The 24077-nt window shown below is 46.9% G+C and overlaps 1 protein-coding gene across 1 annotated transcript in view; it reads right to left on the reverse strand.

Annotated features, from left to right (window-relative positions):
• TRMT6 (tRNA methyltransferase 6 non-catalytic subunit) overlaps positions 1 to 24077 on the reverse strand; it is a 652973-nt gene that overhangs the window by 554071 nt on the left and 74825 nt on the right. The window contains exon 2 of the mRNA XM_069608272.1: positions 4198 to 4325. Coding sequence (XP_069464373.1) covers positions 4198 to 4325 — 128 coding nt within the window. The remainder of the gene's footprint in view (positions 1 to 4197; positions 4326 to 24077) is intronic.

Consider the following 24077-nt stretch of genomic DNA (forward strand, 5'->3'; position numbering starts at 1 on the left):
AATCCTTGTTAGGTTAGGGACACCCTTTTAATTAAATAAAAAGGCTTGTGAAACACTCCTTGTCCGCCTCTCATTTCGGACCCCTCACAGAGAAAATGGACTACAACCATCCGCTGGGGAGGATCCAGCAACCAGTAATAAACACTGAGGATGGACTCTTACCGTCAGACAGGAAAGAAGCCCGGGACATTCAAACCAGTCAAGTCGTGGCTGGACTGCAAGACCACACAAGCCTCTGTCGGGAGGAAGAGGGTTCTGCTGGCTAGAAACCTCAAAGGAGACCGAGGCCGACTAGCAGAAGGGCAGGAAACCCCACAAGGAAGAAGTAGGCAAGAGCAGTGGCGTGACTCTGGAGGGGTGGAATAGTGGGTCCGACAACTGCACCGAGACAGTTGAAGCCTGGAAGCCGCAGAAATTGCAGAAGATTTACGGAATGACAGAGCAAGTCATCTGGACGTCATGTGAAGCCCCGCTCCTGAAAACGACCGGACGACGCCAACCTCTGTGAAACAAGGCAACGGCAATAGAGTGGTGCCATCATACTTGTCGCAGTAGTTGGCTTGAAGTTAAGAAGAGCAAAGAATACTCTGGGACTCTGTATACTCATCCCAGTGAGTGGCTTGAGAATAAGATAGGCTCAACAGAAGACAGTGAGTGGGAGGAAGAGGTACACGATACTCATTGTCAGATACACAAAGAGTTTAAGAAACAGGGTAATATTAAGAGTAAGGAGAATACAAAAAGAGATTAATTCTCCCAGTTGGAACTAGGAAAAGAATGACTTTCAGAGAGAATGAAGAGAGACTTTTGCTCAGCACTCCTAAAATACACAAGACTGAAAAGGAAAGGCCTAACAGGAAAGCAACAAGGGGAAAGAGACTGGGAAAAGTCCCCTACAGAAACTAAATCATTTACTTAAAGATATAGCTCAACAATATCTGAGAATTACTAATTAAAACCAAGGGAGAACATCTTTGAGAAGGGAGTCATTCTCCTAGACTTGTGTTGGGCAGAAGCTGAAGAAGCCTTTCCAGGAGAAGGGAGTCATTCTCTTGGCTTTTTGTTGTTTTTGCATAGTGGTCGGGACAGAATAGCTTTGAGCGGGACAGAAGACGGAGGACAGACACTTTACTTTTAGACTTCACTACACTTAGTTTGGTTAGGTAGGAAACCCCATAGGTTAGGCATTGTAATGGGTCATTTATAACGTGCTTAATACCCAGAGGTTTCTAAACGCGGACCCGGGGATCGAACTTGTGTTGCTCAGCGTCATCTTGCTTCCAAGATGAGCGTGTTGCCCCTGACCTATCCTCCAGAGTAAGGCATGGTTTCTTATTATTTAAATAAGGAAGTGTAAAATGACAGAAATGTGTCTGCCTCCTCCTTCTGATTTGCTCCAATACCCACAAAGCGTTGCATGGAAACTAATATTTGAAGCCTTACCTTAATTTTATGGCAAGGTTTAGAAGCCAAAAAATGTTATGAATTATTTTGAAGGGCAAACAAGATTGTCCAATATATCCACTTCCTGATATCGCTGCACATGGTTACATAAATTCTCAGTGAAACCGCCTATTTACAGGAGAGATCTGAATTGCTATAGTATTCATTAAGGTCTATGCCCAATGAAATGCCGAAAACATGGAAAGTATGGAGATTGCCTGAAAAACATTGTAATTTCTCAATATCTATTACTCTTTGGTAACAAATCACCTCACAGAACCGACACAAGGAATACATAGAGGAGGCATGGCTACCATTGCACTTGGCGTTGTCTCTTCTCAGGTGGAACAATTCTTTCCCTCATGCTTCCCTCCATGCACACACTGCCAACATGCAGGGGACAGCTGGCTCTGCACTGGGAATTAGAATGGCTAAACCACCTCTTAAACCATCACCCACCACCAGCACAGATTCCAATTTAGCATAATTACCAACAGGGTCAAACACTTGAGAGAGAACATGGAACAAAAGAGAATAACCAATCTCATTTGGAGAAGGTCAATCAGGACAATCAGTAACAGTATAAAAGTGTGTTTTCGAGGCATTGATCCTAGGCCCAGGAGATAGACCTGTGGCTCAGAGGATACAATATATATGCCCGACACACACCATGAAGCAGGGGGGTGAGGGGGGCAGGGGGAAAGGAGTTCTTGCTGGCAGGGGGGCTTCCAAGAAGACACCTGGATGCCGAATCCGGAGACTGGGTAAACCAAAAAGAGCCATGGGTGCTATTGCCCTTAGACAAATTACTAGATTAGAGAATTTGAGGAAGGCCAATAGTCTACAGATAGGTTATTGTCACAGAATTAACACCACCTGACATTTGGTCAATACTAGTAGTGTGTTTCCCTTAGGATGTTTAGGCTTTGAGGCACATATTGATGAAATTAATAAAAGTTGTGGAACTTGGCTACTGCCTCTTGTATGTTTTGTGGATCCTTCTTTGCACCCTCCCAACAGTTCAATGAGGAATCGCGAGAATGTCACAGATGGGAAAACAGAAGGGGAAGCTGTGATTTATGCAAATGTTGTGCCTGTGCTTCACTCTTACAGGGCATGTCCTTCTAATTATTTTGTATTTTTATGATGGATAATTCAAGTGGACTATTACTATTATTTTCTCACTCAAAAAAGAAATCTGGCAAAGACAAACATTAATATTTTGCATCATTTTGCCAATTGCCAGGACTAAAATCAGAAGGACCAACTAAAATAAAATCAATTTTATTTGCAAATAAGATGACAACTAAATGCAAGTGAAAATATGTGGGCCGTTATGCATAAATGATTATGTTGTGTCCTTCATAGGGTACAACTTCCAATGGACAGCATGTCAGAGTGAGATAATTAGGGCATATACAAACCGGTAACTGTACATAAGAAGCAACATGCCTGGCCGTTAGTCAGAAAATACTGTGGATATACTGAATAAACAGCAAAATCCCATGCCAATATTGGTCTTGTGAGAAAACACATAATGGCTTTAACCAAACATGCCTGCATTTGAGCTTGTAAAAACATACCTGTACTTGCTTTGTCCCAGCATGCAAATGATTTCCCCTGTAAAAACCCACCTGTGATGACTTTGCCCCAGCATGCTAGCATTTGCCTCTGCAATAGCACATCTGATGACTGTGCCCCAAAATGGTGATATTTGCCGCTGTAAAATCCCATTGCTGATTTGTACCCTGTAAGACACCTGTGACGGCTTTGCCCCCAAAATGTCAGTGTTTAACCCTGCAAGAACACTGGTGATTGCATTGTTCAATAGTGCAATGCTTACACCATGCCAGATTACACCCCTTGCCCACCAAACACAACACCTCACCCTACCCTACTCTTGCACGCACACACACACACACACACACACACACACACACGATTAACTCTTTACCCCACCTTCCCCTTGCCCATGAGCACACCATGAACACGCACACATTCACCCAACACTTAAAACCTACCTACTGATAATAAAGATTGTTAACCCAGCTGGTCCCCTTAGCTCTGAAGCTCTTCTTCTTGACCTGGTCAGCAGTAGGAAGGGAAGGTGGCTGACACTTCCCTCCCCGAGTCCCACATCAAGCAAGGCCATGAAATCCCTCCACCCATAGGATTCAATAGTAGATGTGATTTGACCAATGAACTGGATGGAAAGAAAGTTTCTGACATCCGGAGGATGGTAAGAGTGCCAACCACAACCATAGGCACATCGGTTTTCCTATTGGGGCCTAAAGATAATGGCATGAAGAGGATAGAATGACCCTACAAATCCTAATACAGGAGCAAGGTAGCACCACTGTCTCCACCGCCCACCTCCCCCCGCACAGTGATGTAGTTTCATTCTTTCTGCACAAGAGATGAAAAGCAAACACCTACACCACTCATTGTAATGCATGCCAATAATAACTAGTGAGAAATCTAGACAAGAATATAACATTTTACATAATTCCGAACTTGAGTAATAATGTCAAATATATGCTATACAAAGCAAATGGACACCTTCCACAAACTTCATCTTTAATGAATCTCAATTTCTTTTAGCAGCTTAAAATAAAAATCATTTTCTAAAGCAGAAGTGGAACATTTAAAATACACAGAAATACGTCTGAGAAGGGGATTCTGCTGGTCAGAGATAATGAATATACGTAACGTCTATTAAGTCGCAAACTGACAACAGAATTCCAAACGTTTTACCTGCTGTGGCTTCTTCCATTTTTGTAAGAGGCATAAGTTTTCCACCTCCAGTGATCTCGAACGAGGTTCCAAAACACTGGCCAATAGCATTGTCCAGAAAAATCCATTGTTTTCCAAAAATTGCTTTTCTATAAATTAAAAAAAATATCAGTTTATAAATACACATCGTATAATGCACCCATATATTTGTAGAATAAATGTAAAAATGTCACAATTACATTTTATTTTTCTTATTACTTTTGGGGAAAATATACTGAAAATCGATATAGCAAGAGAGCAACATGCATCCTTAAGTGAGGTTCCCATATCTTGCTGTTGGAATCCAGTGAAGGATGTATGGTTCAAACGATAGACCGGTCATTTGCAAATTAGGTTTTTCAAATGTTTGTGCAAAAATATGAAATGTAACATGATTTAACAGAAAGGTGGGAAGAGAGAAACCTTCACCGAGTTTACTGGAGAGAAACTCTTATAGCCTATGGGCATGGCTCATATATGAGCCCAATGTGAATGCCGGCCCAGATCGGAGTCTCAGGAATTTGGGATTTTGCCTCCTACTTTATCCCTTTTCCCCCTGCACAGGTATATCCCCATTGTTTAGGATCCTCCTGGCCTGTTAGGGTTTGTAGGTGAGGACCGGAAACGTTAGGTCAGTCAAGAAATGGGCCCCAAATGTTCTGGAAGCGGTGAAGAAGCCCTGCCTTAGCCGCTGTTACCTTCTTTGCGATAAGAACGTCCCATAATTTGACCCACCAGAGGGGCAGGAGTGGGCCTTCCTTGGATAAAGCGGGCAATCGCTATTCTTCCTGCTAGGAGGCATTGGGACAACAGCCTAGCTTTGGCTTCCGACCTTGAGTAGATTCCAGGAACCGGGGCGCCTAGGAGGATAGGTTCAGGCTCTAGTGGAAGCACCGTTTGAGTGATTCCCTCAATAGCAGCTAGACATTGCTTCCAGAATTGTTGGGCTTTTGGGCATGTCCACCACATATGGAGGAAGGACCCCGGGTGTCCGCATTGTCTCCAGCATGCCGGGTCAACAGTCTGGTTCATGTGGTGGAGCCTTAAGGGGGGGGGGGGGGTAGTACCAACGCAGCAGGATTTGGTTAGTGACGCAGGCTGATGAGTGGGCCCAAGTCCATATATCCACCCAGGTCTGATCCTCTATAGGGTGGCCTAGGTCTGCCTCCCATTGTGCCATGCATCGTGTTTTGGAGGTGAGAAAATCTCCCTGGAAACGTCTGTATAGAGTGGAGATCTTACCTCGGGTCGGGAGATCCACAAGGGTTAGCTCCAGTGCTGTGGGGGGGGGGGGGTGGGTTGCTGCCTGGCGGGTTTGCGGGTGGGAGCACCAATGGCGAAGCCGGATGTAAGAGAACCTGTATTTCTCTTGAAGCTGGAAGGCTTCCTTGCATTGTTCGAAAGTGCGAGGTCCCCCCCCCCGCCCCCCGCCACAAACAGTTGTCCCAGAGACTCCAGGTCCCCTGAGATCCAGTTTTTAAAGTTCTGGGGGTTTATTCCAGGTGAGAAGGTTGGGTTATGGCATACCAGCGACGAGGGGCTCAGTCCTCTGGGAATCCCCTTATTCTTTAGGGCTCTGTCCCAAATGTCTATGGTGTGCCTAGTAGCTAGCAATACTCTCTCCCCTGTCCGCTGCATTGGGGGTGGGATGTGTGGAAGAAAGCGTAGAGGGAGGGATAGGTGGGATTGTTCAAGCTCCACAAGAAGCAGGAGACCTAGTAAAATACTGTGTCACACAGCCGCTCTCCATTAGACCCAACCTGGGTAAGAAGTTCTTGTGAGTTGAAGGAAATTCAGTAATGTATCCAAAGTAACAAACTGGAGCTGGTAGGGAGGAAGTGGAAAGGAACAGTGGTAGGATCAACGTACTCCGCCTATGCCAGAGGAGTGCTGGTGTGGGTGGCGCCACACGTCCCATTTAAGCTAATTGAGGAGATTGTAGAGGAGGATGGGAGGTTGGTTATGGTGAGGGGGCTGGTAGAGAACAAAGTAGTGTGCATTGTAAACACATACGCGGCTAACCAGGAAACGGCGACATTTTTTAGGACGCTGTGCACCAAGCTCAGTGTCGGGATGGGGGGAACGGTGATATGGGGTGGCGACTTTAATTGTGTGTTGAATCCCAGGGAGGATAGGTCGGATGACAAGATGGCTAAGCCCAGCCCGGCGGCTAAGGTATTGCAGACGCTGCTGGCGGATTTTGGCCTGGTAGATGTGTGGAGAGCGAAACACCCGGGCGTGAGGCAATACTCACACTATTCGGCTCCGCATCTACTGCACACGAGGCTTGATTACTTTTTCGCTACGCCAGACATAGTCGCGGAGTGCGAACATATAGACTACAGGGCGAGAGTCCTCTCTGACCACTCGCCCCTGGTCATGCGATGGCAGCTGTATTCCCCACAAGCGCGTATACCAACATGGCGCCTCAGGGCGGAGGCGCTCAAGGACCCTGCCTTCAGAGAGGATATGAGGGAGGAGATATCTGCTTATTTTGAGGTGAATAAAGGGAGTGTTAAGTCGGCTGGCACCTTATGGGAGGCCTTTAAGGTCGTAATGCGGGGGATCGCCATTGCGAAGTCTAAGGGATTGATGGGGGGAGTCCTGGCGGATCTGCATAGAGCTGAGACTGAGCTGGAAGAGGAGTTGAAAGGTGGTGGGACAGATGCGGAGGCGGTCTCCAAATTGCAACAGGAGTGTGCGGAACATTGGGATAGGCTCTGCAATTTGAACTATAGAAAGTATATCGAGAGAGTGCATGCGGGGGGAGATAAAACGGGCCGACTCTTAGCTTGGCTGTACAAGAGTGAGACCCCACGATCCCCGATCAGATTGGTAACCAATGAAAGAGGGGAGGAGGTAGACACCCAAGAAGGCGTGAACAGGGCATTCGTGGAATACTATAAGGTCTTATACGAAGACTGTGAAGGGGGCAGCCAGGAGGAAATAGACGAAGTGCTGGAAGATATAGGCTTGCCTAAGGTCAGCGATGAGGAGCGAGAGGAGCTGGATGCTCCAATCACCCTGGAAGAGCTGAAGGAGATTGTGAGACAGTTGCCCACTAGCAAGGCCCCAGGGGCAGATGGGTTCCCCAGTGAATTTTATAAAGTGTATGCGGAGGAAGTGCTCCCGCCCATGCTGGAAATGCTCAACGAAGCGTACGAGATGGGACGGTTGCCGGAGTCACTTAGAGAGGCGATTATAATACCGCTCCCCAAGCCAAATAAACCGGGACATGATTGTGGCTCCTACAGGCCCCTGTTGATGCTGAACCAAGATAGCAAGATCCTGACAGCTGTCCTGGCTACTAGAATGCGTAGAGTGATCAGCAAGTTGATCCACCCTGACCAGACGGGCTACGTCCCTAATAGGAACATTACTCACAACCACAGACGCCTTCACAGGGTGGTCGAGTGGGGTTGTAGTGATGACGGCGAAATGGCAATAGTGGCATTGGACGCGGTTAAAGCGTTCGACTCTGTTCGGTGGCCTTGGTTGCTGGCGGCTCTGAGATGGTACGGGATGGGACCAGGTTACGTTAGGTGGGCCGAGATGTTATACAGTGCTCCACTAGCCAGGGTCCGCACGGGTGCAGTGGTGTCAGAGAGATGGCAGTTGTGCAGAGGCACTAGGCAGGGGTGCCCCTGGTCCCCAATGTTGTACATCCTGGCCCTAGAACCCTTAGCGATTTACCTCCGGCAGCAATATGACCTGGTCGGCATCGATGTAAGAGGAGAGTGTCACCTGATATCCCTGTATGCAGATGATATGCTGCTATACCTAAGATACCCAGAAGAAAATTTGCAGTTTGTCTTAGAGGTGATGGGGAGGTATGCCTGGTTGTCCGGTATAGCGGTAAACCCCCAGAAATCCATTCTATTTCCGCTAGGGGGCTATGTGGGGACTCCGGTAGACAGGTTGCCAGTGTTGCAGATCCCGTGGGCAACGAGATCCTTTAGATACTTGGGAATTGACGTGTATCACACGACTGTGGAAGAGCACAAGCATAACACTGAACTTGCTGTGGGGAAGATCGAGAAATGCATGAGGTTCTGGGAAAGATTGCCACTGGCGATGATGGGTCGGGGAGCTATGCTTAAAATGGTGGTACTGCCCAGGCTTCTGCATTATTTTAACAACATCCCTTACATGATTCCTGGGAAGTTTTTTGTGAGGCTACATAGTATTTGCAGAGAATTCCTGTGGCACGGCACGCGCAACAGAGTTGCACTGTGGAAGCTGCAGAACTTCTACGAGAAGGGCGGAGTCAAACTGCCGAACTTTGAGGCCTATTATGTGGCAGCGCAGCTACAATATGTGTCCAGGTGGCTCTCTGACGACGAGACCCCTGAACACAGGCTGTTTGGGAGGGATTGCTCCCCGTTTTATCTGCGAGAGGTGATCTGGGTGACTAATGCATGCATGAAGGAGCGGCCTAGAATGCTAGCTTTGGGATGGAACATGTGGAAACGGGCCTGCAGGATGATGGGTAACCCTTTGCCGTGTGTGTCGCAGTTCCCATTGGTTGCACTGGCGAAGGGAGATGGACAGCTCAGAGTAATCATCCGGATATACTGGGAGTCAGTGGGGTTGGTCACCATGGGAGATATTTGGCAGGATGGGACCATTTTGGAGTTCGAAGAATTAGAGGCAGGGTCGGGATTGCACAGGGGTCAATATATGACATATCACAGGATAGTGCAGGAGATCCGGAATAGGTGGCCCGAAACTACCCTGGCCGATGAACCGGACGCCACGGTGGAGATACTATATGACACATCGGAGGGCGGGCATGAGGTCTCTAGGTTGTACGAGATGTTGATGACGAAGGTTGGGAGCGATTTAGTGCACTTGAGACTGGAATGGGAAACGGAGATGGGGGCCCCGATGGCAGACGGGTTGTGGGAGCGAGCCCTGGGGTACCATAAAAGAGTATCGAGAAACGCCAGGTTTAAGCAAATACAGCTTTACATAACGCACAGGGCATACATGACCCCCCTGAGAATATCCAAATTTCGGGATGTTGGACGCCAGGCGTGCCCCAAGTGTGACGAGGAGAATGCAGACATGATACACATGTTCTGGGCGTGCCCAGTAATTGCAGGCTATTGGGGTGAAGTGGCGCAGAAGCTGGCAGGAAAGGGTGTCACGCTCAAAGTGGATTCGGCCTGGGCCTGCTTATTGGGGGGATATCCCAGAGCGCGTAAACTTAGACATGTCGAGAAATTGAAAGATTTGGCTTATCTGCTTGCTAAACGTAGGATTGCCATGGGATGGAAGGAGTGTCATAAGCCACGAATGGAGGTCTGGTGGAGGGATCTCCAGAAATGGGCGGAGGCCGAGACGGCTGTGTGGCGGGATACCAGTATTGCAGGGGAGGAGGAGGAAATGTGCTCCCTCGCGGCTTGGAAATTGTTGATAGCTGAACTGTTCGGAACGGGGTCGGCTCCAACTGAATCTGAGAGCGATGACGCCCCCCCGTTCACAGCGGATACCGATGGCAAACACCATACAGGCTCATAGGGGGGAGGGATGGGGATTGCAGTGCTTTTTGTTGTTAAATGTGTTTATTTATGTTCAGTTGTATTGTTGTTTGGTTTATATACAAAATAAATATATATTTTAAAAAAAATGTATCCAAAGTAATGTGCTTATTCAAATAAAGGAATCCATTGTTTATAAAAAAAATAATGATTTATCAGAAAAAAACTCAGAATTACGCTATCACTAATACATTCTTAGTGAGGAAGCAATTTCCACAGCTCGTTAACAAGTCAGACTTAAATTGCGTAGATCACACTAAATTCTCACTACTTAAACATCCAACTCAATTCATTTATACCAATTCTACTCAATCACCCAACATGTTTCATTCCATTCCTTCAATTTAAAAAAAAAAAAGAATTGGAAATTCTTTAGAGGGGACAATGCGTAGTGAGCACACAATCCTGTTCGGCAATTTCTATTTCACATTCTTTACACAATTAGGCACATAATTTACTGCAACCCATTACTAATCATTTCCAAATGAACACCACTTCCTGGTTCTTCTAGATACCACCAGTGATGATTCATCTGTGAGAAGGACCTACGGGATGACATAAAGAGGAGCTTAATACCTCAGATTTAAATTTCATTTTTACTTCTCTGCTGATTATTTAAATATAATCAACCACAGACACCATTAATGTGACCAGGAAACACCATTTCCAGAGATACTCAACACAAAAACTGTTGTTCATTGCATACTCACCCATCACAGTTCTCTTTCCTGTAACAAAGGGCACCAGATGATGCGCTACTAACTGCACTCCTATTGTCTGGACCAATTCCCTGCTCCAAATGATGCTAGCTGCTGTGCCCAATGCGCTTCAAAAACGTGTGGATTCCCATTTCCTATACAGATGATCATAACGAACCACATTACAATCGCGATCTTCCTCCCTCTTCAGTATCAAGATCATAAGATTAATTAATACTCTCAGGCGTCTATTTTCATTAGCCCTCTACAGGTCTAACGGCTACTATGCGCTCAATACGGCCAAGGCTGTTTTCTCTAATATTATTAACACAGGGTAAGATTCCAAGTGCCCCTTACATTTAAAAAAATGATGGAAGCATCTCCCTACAACACGTATGCTTTTACTCAAATCACCTTGTCCTCTAGGGCAAAATCAATTTCCAGTACTCCCTGTGTAACAGGCAGCGCTGAGGAAGAAGCAACAACTAAAAAGCCACATTGCTAATTACTATTCGGTCGCAAGCCGTGTTCTATACACTTTCTCAGTCATCATTCTGTAACGCTGGACTTGGCTTCATGGTTTTCAAATAACCTGCTCACTCGACACTCTCGTTGTACACGCGATGCAACGCTTCACTGCCTGCACCTACCTAGAGTGAAACAGAAAAAGGTCAAAACAGCCCAAAATTTCCCCGCACTGCGTCACTCTTTCCCACGCCACTATGTTGCTAACCTTACCGAGTTCAAAGCTTCACACACGTTCTTCCGGGTCCGTTTCCTTGTGATGGGGGAGGTTGTTTCGGGTTACCAAGGAAATATACCCTAAATAAGTAGGGTTTTTTCTTCTATCTCCTAATTCAATCCACAAGTAGCCAGAGCTGTGCACTTCCAATAAAGCTAGTTAACAATATGTGAGCTTATTGCACCTAATAGAGTGCCAGTCTTTCTAAAACCTTACAATTCCATCTCGCAGTTCCAACCTACGTGTATTCCAACCTCGGTCATCCTTATTTGGCGCCATCTCGCCTCAATGGGAAAACCATCAATTCCGTATAAGGCTGTAGAAAAACCCTTTCTGCTATGTGTTAGTTCTAACTTATGGATTACCATTCTGCTGCTCGTTCATTCAGACCAATGGTTGCACTCTTAGTCAAGTAAATTAATTACGTTTCTTTTTCTGAAAGCTTCCTTTTGTCTAAATTCCTATCACTACCCGGCTTCACCTGCTACAAAATTATCCATTTAATATCCTCTCCCCTGTGTAGCATTTCAATATAATGGTCAATCATAGGGGCAGTGGGAATCCGTTTTTTTTATACAGCTCTTGTGTTCAGTAATCCAGATTTTTATTTTCCTTTCTGTTTCCCTATATACAATTTATTACAGGGGCATCGAATTACATATACCACCATAGTGGAATTACAGTTTGTCAGACTATTTTGAATCCAGTCTCTTTGCAAGCCTATGCCCAATGTAATATTCCTCTGTGTTTGTTGGCAACATGTACAGTACCCACATGGGGTATGTCCCACAGGCTTGGAGAGACCCCAGGTCTCTGTGATGGTCTGTTGTTTAGGTTCCTGTCCTGCTATATTGTTCCTGGTGACTAGGTCCCTGATGTTCTTACTCAAAGGTCTCTCTTACGGGCTGTCGCCCTGTTCCAACAAGTTCCAATTCTTATGAATTATTTTCTGGATTTCATTAGATAAATGACTAAATGTGTTACATGTTTTTCTTTCTTCTCTTCATCTCTTTTGTTTTGTTCCAATAGGGCTTACCGATTAAAATTCTTTGCTTGTTTCATTGCTCTCCGCGTTAACTTAGACGGGTAACCCCCTAAGAAGTTCAGCTTCTTGCTTACAATCTTTCAGATTAGTGCTATTTCTTTTCAATCAGAGAATCTGACCCAGAGGTTATTAAGATGGCACAGAAAACAGCAAAGGCCCGGGCAGACTAACTTCAGCAGGAGGGCGGGCAGCAGGCACTGGACTAGCCGGATGTAGGGAGACGCATTTGTTCAAGTCTCCCCCAACCCAGAAGTTGCACTTTTGTTCGGTCTGTGGGATGCGCTTGTATTCCTCGACCCTAGTTGCCAACTGGTCATTCCAAACAAAATCCTCCTGTGCATCGTCAATACCTGGTAGAGAGTGGGCAGGGACCGCATGCGTGCAACATCGACATTACAATGAAGGCAAACATCAGTCCAGCTACCCAATGCCAAAGGGCAAAGGGGGGGTCACTGTGCTGGGCAGAAGGGAACCAACTACAAACGTTTCCAGCTGGTTCCTTAACAAGGTTTGGTCTTATTTTAGAATACTTTTAAAAGAAGCAGTGCCCACAAACGTGTTTCAACTTTCAAAAACACTGGTAATATCTTGCAGCTAGGTCGGTATTCATATATATTGGCTTTGGCCTTCCACAATACTTCTAGCAGTTCTTAGCTGGTTCAGCATTCATACACGTTCGTTTCCAATCCCCAGAGCACTGCGGTATGAGTGTTCCCTTCTTGTCACTCACCGGTGTTGTGCAGCGGCTCCTTCGGGTTTCCCGGCTTCGCTTCTCAGCTTTGCTTCGCCTTCCTGTCGCGGGTGCCATCCTAGGATGTTGCAGCGCGTAGCTCTTCTCTTCCCCAGTGGAAGCTATTGAGAGCACCACTCGCTCTCTCAGAGACTACCAACGATCTGAAGGCTTTGGTGCTCCCCAGGTCCTGTTGTGAGCACCGGGCAGGTAGGACAGCAGGGTCTCTGACCCACTCACGGCCAAGGCTTGATCCTGCTGTCTTTTCCACACTCCTATTCTGCACAGCTTATCTCAAGCCTATTCCTCTACCGCCTGCTTCACTTCTCCGGACCGCGTCCTTCTCTCCAGGCCATCGATCTCCTTGTGTTGGGCGATTACCCTTTTTGTACACCTGGGTCCTGGCAAATTACTTCAGGTGAGAGTCCTTAACTTTGATGGCCTGACCATGGTGAAACCTATTAGCTGGACATGCCTGGCTACAACTGAACTCCTCCAAGACCCTCTTCCTCGTCTCAGTACCAAAGTGGCGTTTAGGCAAGTTTGGATGAATGGAATGGAACTGTGTATAACTCCTGGTTGTTTAGGTCCCCTTTTGGTATTAAGCAGATATTGGTCTGTATTAACAAGAGGAGGACGATGTGTTGATCCCGCCCAAATGAGGGTGTGTCCTAGTTCGTCTCTTCCTCGTCTCAGTATAAAAAAGGCATTTTGGAGAGCCATTTGGAAAGGAAGAAAAGGGAAAAGGTTGACAGTAACCTATAAAAGTGGCTAGAAGGATCATCATGAAAAGGGAATGGGGGTTCCATGTCTCAACCAAAGACATCCTCTCCCCACTCCCCCCCCCCCCATGTTCCCTCCACCCAGGTGATCTTCCCTCACGTATCCACCCCCAGGGTCAGGATCCAAGAGCGATGGCCTTTCCCTGTCCACCTGAGCAGAGGATGCTGGGAAAAAAGAACGGAGGACGTCGTCAGGTTCCTCACAGACCCCATACATAACCAAACAAGGAGGTTATGTCTTGAATGCTAATATTGGAACTGTGATACAACAGATTAAGAGACTGGGTGCGATATGTGGAATTGTGCCACTAGGAGGGAAATGGAACCACGATATTGATGTGGAGAAAGTCCTGGCAGGAGAGTAAACTAGGCGAAGGAAGTGAGAGTCTGGCACCTGCACCCAAAAGCTTGAACTTGAAATCCTGGCAGGAGAGTAAACCAGGATGACTGTTTGTGGGTCTGGGACTCATACCCAAGTATAAATTAATCGGGTTTACAAAAAGGAGGGAAGAATCCTTTTATATGTTGGCGAAAACCAGGGGAAGGGAAGCACAACCCCCCGGTACTACAGAAAACAGGGAGAGCCCAGAGAAGCAAAAATACCTCTTGGTTTATGTAAATGGAAAAGCTGAGAAAAGCTCAGGAGCAGAGACACTCCTTGAGCATGTGATTATTGAACTTGATGTGAATTGTGGAAAAGCTGAAAAAGCCCAGGGGCAGAGAACCCGTCTTTGAATCTTTGAATTGTGAAAACCTTGAATGGAAGAATCATACCGCTTCAGGTTGTAAAATGCTATAACTGAACAGGAGTCGAGAGAAAGACCATATATCTGGAATTAGTAACTTCAGAACTGTGTGTTCAGAACTTTGGGCAGCGGCTGCAGATGTTCAGCCAAAAAGACATCCCTCATTTCATGTTATATTGAGCTTAGTGTGCGAGGGTCATCTTAGGATTTGACACAGGACAGAGAGCTCTTGATTTGGATATTCTGACACAGACGTTCCTTAGTTCTGTTGAGGCAGGGAAACCCCTCCTAGTGTTACGGACAGGTAGGATTTCCCCAAACCGTGCTTACATTTTTTGAATTAAAAAAGTCTTTAATCAACACAAAAAATGCCACTGTTTCCAAGCCTTAATCCTCAGCCATTACATATCATACAAATGCTTACAACGACCAGTGTAACTACTGTAAGGAGTTTGGACACTGGAAAGCCGAATGTCAGAATCGGCCTTGGTAGGACGGTCTATGTGGGCAGCCAACCGCACTGATTGGGGTGGCTGTGCCCCCTGCCTCCACCGCCATCTCTACAGAAAGCTTATTAGGATTGCCTAGGGAACCCTGAACTTGTAGTATCACTCATACCGTTTAACCCTGCTGCTCGGTATGTTGATTATACTATTGCTTAAAGGTTTCATGTTTGGTTGACACCGGAGCATCATGCTGAGCTCTAAAAGCTTCTGAATTGCTGCATATTGCGTGCTCTCAATTGGTCAATGCTGTTGGTATCAGAGGTTTGCCGATATATCACCCTTTGTCTCCCCCGCTTATGGTCACATTGGGTCCTATTTCCGACAACCATGCTATCCTGTTGAGTACCTGTTAATTTGTTTGGGCTAGATTTGTTATGTAAACTGAGTTGTTCTCTTTATGGTCCCCCATTGGCATATTTCTTGAAACCCCTGTCCAAAGGGAACATGAGGTTTGGGCTGTGCTCCAGGAGATTCTGCATTTGAACCCTGAAGACTGAGCCGGTGCTCCCTTGCTGCAAGCAGGGAGTGTTGGATAGAGTTCCTGCCAAATTATGGTCCACTCATGCAAACAAAGCTGGTTATATGCTCAATGCAGAGCCAGTCCAGATCACCCGGGACCCAGCCAAAATGCTGCCATGTCTGCTTCAGTATCCCATATGTAGACAGGCAGAAGGTATCCACCCAAGTCCCTGCTTGAATTGGACATTGTGCCTACACAGAGCTCCTGGAATACCCCAAGAAACCAGGTAAAGGGGTCTACCGTTACATACAAGACCTGTGGGCAGTTAATGCCGCTGTCCTCCAATCCAACCACCATCCTGTCCTGTCCTGTCCTGTATCCCAGGGTCAGCCACCTATTTCTCTATTGTAGATTGGTGCTTAGCTTTTTCCTTCATTCCGATCCATCCCGATAGTCAATATTTGTTTGCCTTTACTTATAAATCTGGCCAATACATGTTCACACGCCTTCTTATGGGGTACGTGTAGAGCCCTACCTTGTTTTCCCAAATCCTGAAGAAGGATCTTGACCCTGTGGTATTTTCATGAGGGTTCACGCTGGTGCAGTAAGTAGACAATCTATTACTTGTATCCCCCTCTTTGGAAGCCTGCAAGCAGGACTCCCTCTGTTGAAAGGGTTTGCTGAAACTGGTCACAAGACATCTAAGGACAAGATACATCTGTGCTTACTCTGTGTGCGATAACTGGGCCATGATATTTTTGCTGTGGAAAGACATCTATCCCAGGATCGTATTATGGCGATCCAAAGAGTTCCCAGGCCCAGACCAGGAAGCACATGAGGGTGCCTCAGGATGGTAAGCTACTGCAAACCGTGGGTCTCGGGGTATGCCACTACAGTTCAAGCCTCTTCACACCCTTGCACATGATTTGAACCCAGAACCCCTGCCATGGTCCCAGGGCGCGGAAGACGTCTTTGTCACCATAAACCAAGCACTTGCAACAGCCCCCGCGTTGGGTCTGATGACTATGATAAACCATGTGTTTTTTTACTGTGATTAGCGTAATGGATTTGCCAAAGGAGTGCTAACACAGTTGCATGGCATGATGATACACTGGTATGACACTGGTAGCAGCAGGACTCCCAGCTTGCCTACAGGCTGTTGCAGCTGCCGCCCTGTTCATAGATAACACTGATTCATTGTTTCAGGGTCACCCTCTTACAGGATTAGTACCCCTCTCAGTGCTGGCCTTGCTGCTTAAGGGGAAGGCACAGCGTGTGTCCAATTCTCAAGTGTATATGAAGTTGCTCCTTTCTGCTCGGAATTTAACATTGAGCTGCGGTTTGGTCTTTAACCATGTCTCTCTGTTGCCAACCCCGCAGGACGTTGTTGAAATGCATCTGTCACCTCGTGCTGACTTATTAGATTTCCAACTGCAGAGCCTTGACCGGATACTCTTCATGAACGGCTCATGCCTGAGCAGCAACCTGGGGACAGGAGAACTTGTCTCAGGATACTCTGCATGTACACCACACTCCGTCCTCGAGGCTTATCGATTGCCCATTGCCAAGTTTATCCAGGTCGCAGAACTCCTAGCCCATACACGAGCACATATTCTGGCACAGGATAGACCAGCTACGGTTTACACCGACTCTCTGTATGCTCATGGTGTTGTGCACAATATCTGTGTCCTATGGACGCAACCTAGTTATTTGACATCCACCGATAACCACATATTGAATGGAAAATAAGTGCCAGTACTATTGCATGCACTACTGCTCGCATCTGCCCAGGCTATTGTTAAGTGCAAGGGTGACGACACTTAGCCATGCGTCACATTTAGACAAAATCATGAAGATTAGCCACCAACTAGAACTTTGAGAGTACCCAATATACTATCCACCCCGCTCCTGCTCCACTCCTACACACATCTCTTGTACTACACATGCCCATGGGCTAACCAAACTACAAACGAACACACACCCAACATAACTAACACTTGCATACAACAATCTCAGGTACTGGACCTTACCCATATAGACAACAAGCCAGTGTTCACAACCATAACGTTAAACACCAGCCAATTTACACATAAAGCTAACAAACACACACCCAACATAACAGACATTCACATTCAACAAACAACCCAGGCATTGGGCCTCACCCTTACGGATACAGCAAGCCAGTGCACACATCTGCAACCCAACACACACAGTTTCTGGACTTATCCGATCCCTCTACCTTCACTATTCAACCCATCCTTTTTCTTGCGGAGTCACGTGAGCACCAGGAGACTGCCCCTGGGTGGTAGCGGTGCGCAGTATAAGTCAACATAGCTGCCCAAGGAAATGCTTCAGCAGACAATGCAGCTCATTCAGCGGCCTTAAACGAGTCTCTGGCTCCTAATGAAACGGTTTGTGTTGCAGTCCAAGAGACACAGATTACCTTCCTTTCGAGCATGGCCATACTGCAAGAACAGGCTCCCAAAGCAGAAAAGGTGAAATGGACTCAGCTGTCGTGCAAGTTAAGGCAGGAGTTCTTTTGGCATTCCCCAGACGAATGCCTGGTGGCACCCAAGGTACTCATTGCACACCTGGCTCAAGAGGACCACAGCCATGCCCAATCAGGTAAAAATGTCATGATTGCTACAGTGGCACGAGACTGGGTTGCCCCGTCGGTGGCACAGGATTGTGAAAGATGCACCACATATCTAACTCATAACACAGGGAGAGCAGTAAAAGCAAGGCTGTGTGCACGTTGTGAGAAACCTGGTTGCATCCTCACATTTACTCCCCTAGATCCTTTGCTTAGGTAGCCGGGGAGGGGATCACCCTCAGCAAAAACATGGACTGTCCCCACCATGGGGGCAGACAAGTGAGGGAGGATCACCTGAGTAGGGGGTCTTTGGGGAGTGGGAAGAGGATGCCTAAGGGCGAGGCATGGTATCCCCCCTTTTCTAATTGTGACATGCCTTACCCTCCCTCAGCTTTAGTAGGATATTGTTGTCCATATCATACCATTCAGCATGAAGTCCAACCAAGTACTGAGAAGAGGAAGACAACCCCTAGAGTAAGGCAGATTACACACAGAAAACACCACTTTAGTACTGGGAAGTTTAATTGGAGTCAGGCAAGTCAGGCAGAGAAGGCCAGGTACTCGCACCCGACACCCCTCAACAGGGCCCAGGTATATAAAAGGTGGAACAGAGAGTTAGCAGCTAGGAGAGCAACAACAAGGCTGCATGGCCAAGTCCAGCAGAGGATCCCTTTTGTGTGGAGGCAACCCGGTTGGGTCTGGGACCAGAGCCAGGTCGCCGGCAGAGATCCCAGGAGACTTGTGGGGCCCAAGGCAAGTGGGCCATATATTGTGGTCACAGGTGTGGGAACCTCCAGCATAGTGAGCTGAAGAGAAAGTAGAAAGGAGCAGAAAGGTCAGCACAACCGCAGAGAAACCGGAGGATAACGGGACCCCGATACGCTGCCTTTGCGTGGCTTGGGAGCCAGGTCTCCGGGGAGCCTGTGAGCGAGGGAGAAGGGAACCTTGGAAGCAGGCAGTCCCTTTTCTGTGACCGACAGATACTCGTCCCCCTAACTGGAAGTAACCGTCTTAGGGGGAAAAGACGGCAGCAAGGAAGTGAGAAAGACAAACGCTGCTATCTGTGAGTTTCTAAGTCTGAGAGAAACCTGGTGCGCATGTGAAAGGAACGAATACAGAGTAGCAGTGGTTGTGTGCAGACAGCACATTTTTGAAAGCCTCCCGACATAGAAAAAGAATGAAGGAAGTGAATAAGAATCCAGAGGGGGAACCAGTGAAAAGTGAGAAAAGTGAAAAGTGAGCAAAATGCAGAATGGGCAATATTTACAAGAATTGAAAGCTGGCAAATTGAAAGCCGAAAAGGAGTAATAAGTCGCCATCAAGGAAGGGTTAACCCTATGGTTTGTGAACGTATAGCTTTGTTGTGAAAGTGTCAAGACAGCAAGAGGTCGAAAGAGGGAAATGTTGCGTGACCTGCAGTTGGTGAGCCGGACAGCCCATTAACTGCACCTAGCCCAGGAAGCCCCAACCAAGTGAAGAGAATGGTGAAAGCAAGTTAAAGACTGAATATTGCGATACGCCACAGTGCTTGAAACTTGGGGAAAGGAACCCCCGAGCCCTTTGGAACATTGTTTTTGGGCATCCGCATTTGAAGCTTGTGGAAGGGAACCCCTGAGCTTTTGTGAAACATTGTTTTGGTGAATTATTATTTCAAGAAAGAACGTTTGAAATCCTGAACTTATGAAGGAAGCTAGAGATTGCACCAGACATTATGTTGAACACTATTTTAGTTGAATCATGCCTACAGTACATGTATATATTAGAAGTGAGGGCAAGCATAGGGTTTTAACACAGACAGCATTTTGTTTTGAACTGACAAGACCAAGATGTCCCTTAGCATTATTTAGGTAGGGCACATTCCCTCCTTGGAGTTAGGACAAGATAGGAGTTACACAACCCTGACAATTTAAATAAAGTTTTTGAAAACTATTCTTCTGTTGTCTGTGTCAATCTCTTGATGATACCATGCTATTCTTACAAGTACCGAAGGGTCCCTTCTTAAATGTGCAGGCAAATGTTGTACAGATCCCCATGTTCATGGAGTTTATTTTATTGTTTGGCAATAATAGATGTGATCTCTGGGTGGTTGGAAGCCTACCCTTGCAGGAGGGCACACGCTAACAGTTGCAAAGAAATTGCTTACAGAATGTATACCTCGATTTGGGCTTCCCCTTGTTTTAGACAGTGACAGAGGCACCCACTTTACTGACCAAATTGTTAAAGTGTGTAAGACACTAGGAATCTCGCAATAGTTTCATTGTGCGTACCACCCCAAGTCAAGTGGTTTAGTAGAATCCTGTAATGGTCAACTCAGGTTGTCCAAAGTGTGCCAGGAAATAGGTCTGAAACTACCACAGGCTCTGTCCCTAGCACCATTTGTCATGCGCCATGACCCTCAGCAAAAGCATGGACTGTCCGCACACAAGCTCCTTACAGGATGGCGCATGCGAGCAGGGACTGGTCTGCTTGCAGCATCCACACCTCTTGAATCTAAACCTAGAAGATGAAACTGTTCTAGAGTATTGTCGCACACTGTGAGCTGCCCTACCAGCACCGCCGATTGAGCACTGCCATTTTCTTAAACCTGGCGATTGGGTCCTCATGAAGATTGACCAGTGGAATTCTGCACTCCAACCCATGTGATGAGGACTGCAGCAGGTGCTGCTAACAACTCATGCCGCTGTGAAGTGCTCTGGACTGACGTCCTGGATACATGCTGCCCACTGCCGCAAGGTCCCAGTGGGTGCTGAAGACACTCCCTCCACTTTGCCCGATATTCAGTGGCCATGCCCGAGCCGGTGATTTTACTGAATACATTACAGAGAATACTTTTTTTTTTTTTTACAGAAAACACAAACAACTAAAAAAATACCAGAATTTGGTAAAAATGTATTTTAGGGTAGGGTAAGGGGGTAAAACATGTGGGGATGGGGATGTGGTGGATTTATAGAAAAACACGGGGGTAGAATTTTCGTCGTTGTTGGGGGGGTAAAAAAGCATTTTCTGTAATGGAATTCATTGAGGGGAAAAAACAAAAAAAAAAAAAAAACACACACATAAATCCGTCCGATTCTAGCTGCGACAACAAACGCCTCGGCCATCTGCTAGTGCTATCCCAACCAGATACAGCAGAACTTCCACAGGAAGCAGAGTCTGCTACTCCCAGTGCACCAGTACACCCAGGTACTGAGCCAGGGCCCCCAGCTTCTCAAATTGATTATACAGGCGGGATCTCTGCAGGAGCTGCTGTTCAGGCTCCTTCATCAAGCGACGAAGCACCAGAGGAAACAACCCCAATTCAGATCCCACTCGCTGCATACCAACTGCTGCACCTGACCCCACTGGATCACTCTACTCCAGCCCGGGAAGGTACGACATGCGGTCCCGCGGGGGGGCCATCCCAGGGTCAGTAACCCGGGATGGAGTGCCAGTTGGCACGCCCACTTGCCCCTGGACCCGACACACTAGACAACAATGAATCATCCCGATATGGCAGTACTCTGGCACAAATTGGAAGCTGCCACCACTGATATGCCAGTGCCAGCTGGTTTTGGGATCCGTTACAACCTCTTGGTCGTTTTCTTTGTACCGATGACCACCGAGTTTGTGGCTCTGGTATTATAGCCATTTCAAGCTTGACATTTTAGTAGGGAGTGCCCCGACACAGCCATGAACACAGTAGTGTACAACTTTTGCTCAGTACCTAATCCAGTTGAAATTCTTTTGAACATGGCCATTTGTCCTGTTGCCGAGCACCCTGAACTGAAGGGATTTTGGCAGACTGCATCGTGCACAAAGCCTTCCCCCATATGAATATATGAACTGAACTCTATAGCCCTGCCACAAACTTGCATATTGCAGTACAGGCCAGATTCCTCGGAATTTGGCATTTAGGCTCAGGCCCTTGATAAACGCCATGTCTGGTTATTTGACTACTGTTATGATTTTTGTCAGCTAGTTGGTCGCTATTAAAACCACAGGTCATGAAAACGATGGTCCATCTGCTCACTCTTGGGTTCACAGTGAGAACTCCTACCTTCACCTTCCTTGGCAGTATGCCTGCATTTTCAATAGCACCGACTGTTGGGTATGTGCACATCTACCTCATGACTTGTCCTCCAAGTTCCCCTTAGCCCCATTTCCTTTAACTGGGTTGATATCTGCCTGGATCTCAAACTGGTCACTGATCCTGAGGCCCCAGACCATGTAGTAATTCACTTTCCCAGAACGGGTTTACTGGTCCTCTACATTTCCCCACCCCAGACCAGATACTCAGGAGGCCAGCAGCACTTCAACCTTTGTCTCAGGCTGCTGGCCTTGTGTGTTACATCAACAGGGGAACACTATTAGGGAGATAGCATGTGTTGATTACCTTTCAACAAACACCAGTGTACTCATCAATAATGTCACATTTGTCTTTGATCCTGATTTTTCCTTCACCCAATCCGGGTACGCCACTTATTCCGGAACCCATTTCATCTGTGGGGACAAAGCTCGTCCCTGGTTGCCCATTAATTGGCGAGGAAGTTGTTACATGGATATGTTCTACCTGCCCCTCGGCACACCCAGACCTTCCCAATACATTCCCACCGAAAAGAAGCACAGCATGGGAGAGGTTTGTTGCCAGAATGGGTTACTTTATACCAGCCCATGGGGTCGAGTTGAACCGGGACCTGCCGACCAATCACCAATTGAGGATATTGCAAATGCTACTGTTCTTCCTTGATACTACTGTCCCGTGAGCAAAATCGGAATCCTAACTATGGATCGCCAGAAGTGTATGACCCTGGACGCTCTCTTAGCCTCACAAGGAGGAATGTGCTATCATGAAGAGCAAGTGCTGCACTTTCATACCCAGTTATGCCAGCAACATCTCAGATATTGTCACCCACATACATGGTACAGTAAACTGTCTCCACACCAGCCCTAAGGCCACGTGGACCTTCAGTTCTTGGGTAGTACGTTTTCAGGGAACACTGGACGCATCCATCAGCCAAATCCTACTCAATCCTAGTTCTAATCTTGAGCCCGTCCCGTCTGATGAGCTGCAAATGTCTCTATTATCTCACATGTGCACAATGCTCAGAGGTTCCGCAGACCGCTTAGGTGTTTTACTGTCATACTGGGGAAGAAAAAAGTGCTAGAACTTGCCAGAATGTGAAGTCTGTTCCCCCAAAGATGTAATGGATGAGACCAGAGTGATGGTCTCAATAGAATGGAATTGTGGAGGGAAAACTGGGTTTTGAAATTTGTAATAACTCCTTGAACACTGCAGCGTTATAATAATGCTCAGCCAAGGTTAACTGCCATGTTTAAGAAGTGCCTTATTGCCATTGTTGTGTGAGCCCCATTTTCTAATGCGCATGTCCTCACCTTGAAGGCTTTACTGCCCAGTACCTCGCGGTGCTTGCTCCCCAGTTCTCGCCTCCGACGCGTTTCCCTTTTGGCATACAGAAGCATGTTTTTGATTGCAGCTTTTCTTAGGCAAGGCGGCTTTAGTAGACAGAAGTTGTGATATGGTAAGAGTCCTTGCAGGCCGCAAACCATGTGTGAACTGTAGAAGTAGCTTACCCAGCAAGAATAGAAATGTATTGCTGTTCACCTTCCATCCTGATTATGCTTTCCCGAGCTTGAGAAAGCAGCCTCTGCTTAAGACTTGTATGCAGAGACACTGTTCATTCACCTGAACATTGCTTCTTGATGATATCGTGCCATGTCGGAGCCTCCCTTTCGAAGCAACCCGATGGCTGCTTCCCCCGCCAAGCCATCTTGTCCCCACCCGCCCTTCCCTTCATTTAAATGTCCAGTCCCTCCCACCCCCAGCCCCACTTACCTTATTACTTAAGCAGCTGCGGTGGTGCGGCTGCTGCTTCTCCCGCTGCTCAGTGTCCCTCCTGGCCACCATGGACATGGAAGAGGGGCTCTGTATAGAGCCCCGCCTTTCTGCTCTATCGCAGCCATCTTAAGAAAGTACTTTATTTCAATGAACGGGACGTCGCGTTGAAACAAAATACATT

Source organism: Ambystoma mexicanum, chromosome 4q, assembly GCF_040938575.1.
Source record: "Ambystoma mexicanum isolate Mex_15411 chromosome 4q, UKY_AmexF1_1, whole genome shotgun sequence".
NCBI classification, from domain to species: Eukaryota; Metazoa; Chordata; class Amphibia; order Caudata; family Ambystomatidae; genus Ambystoma; species Ambystoma mexicanum.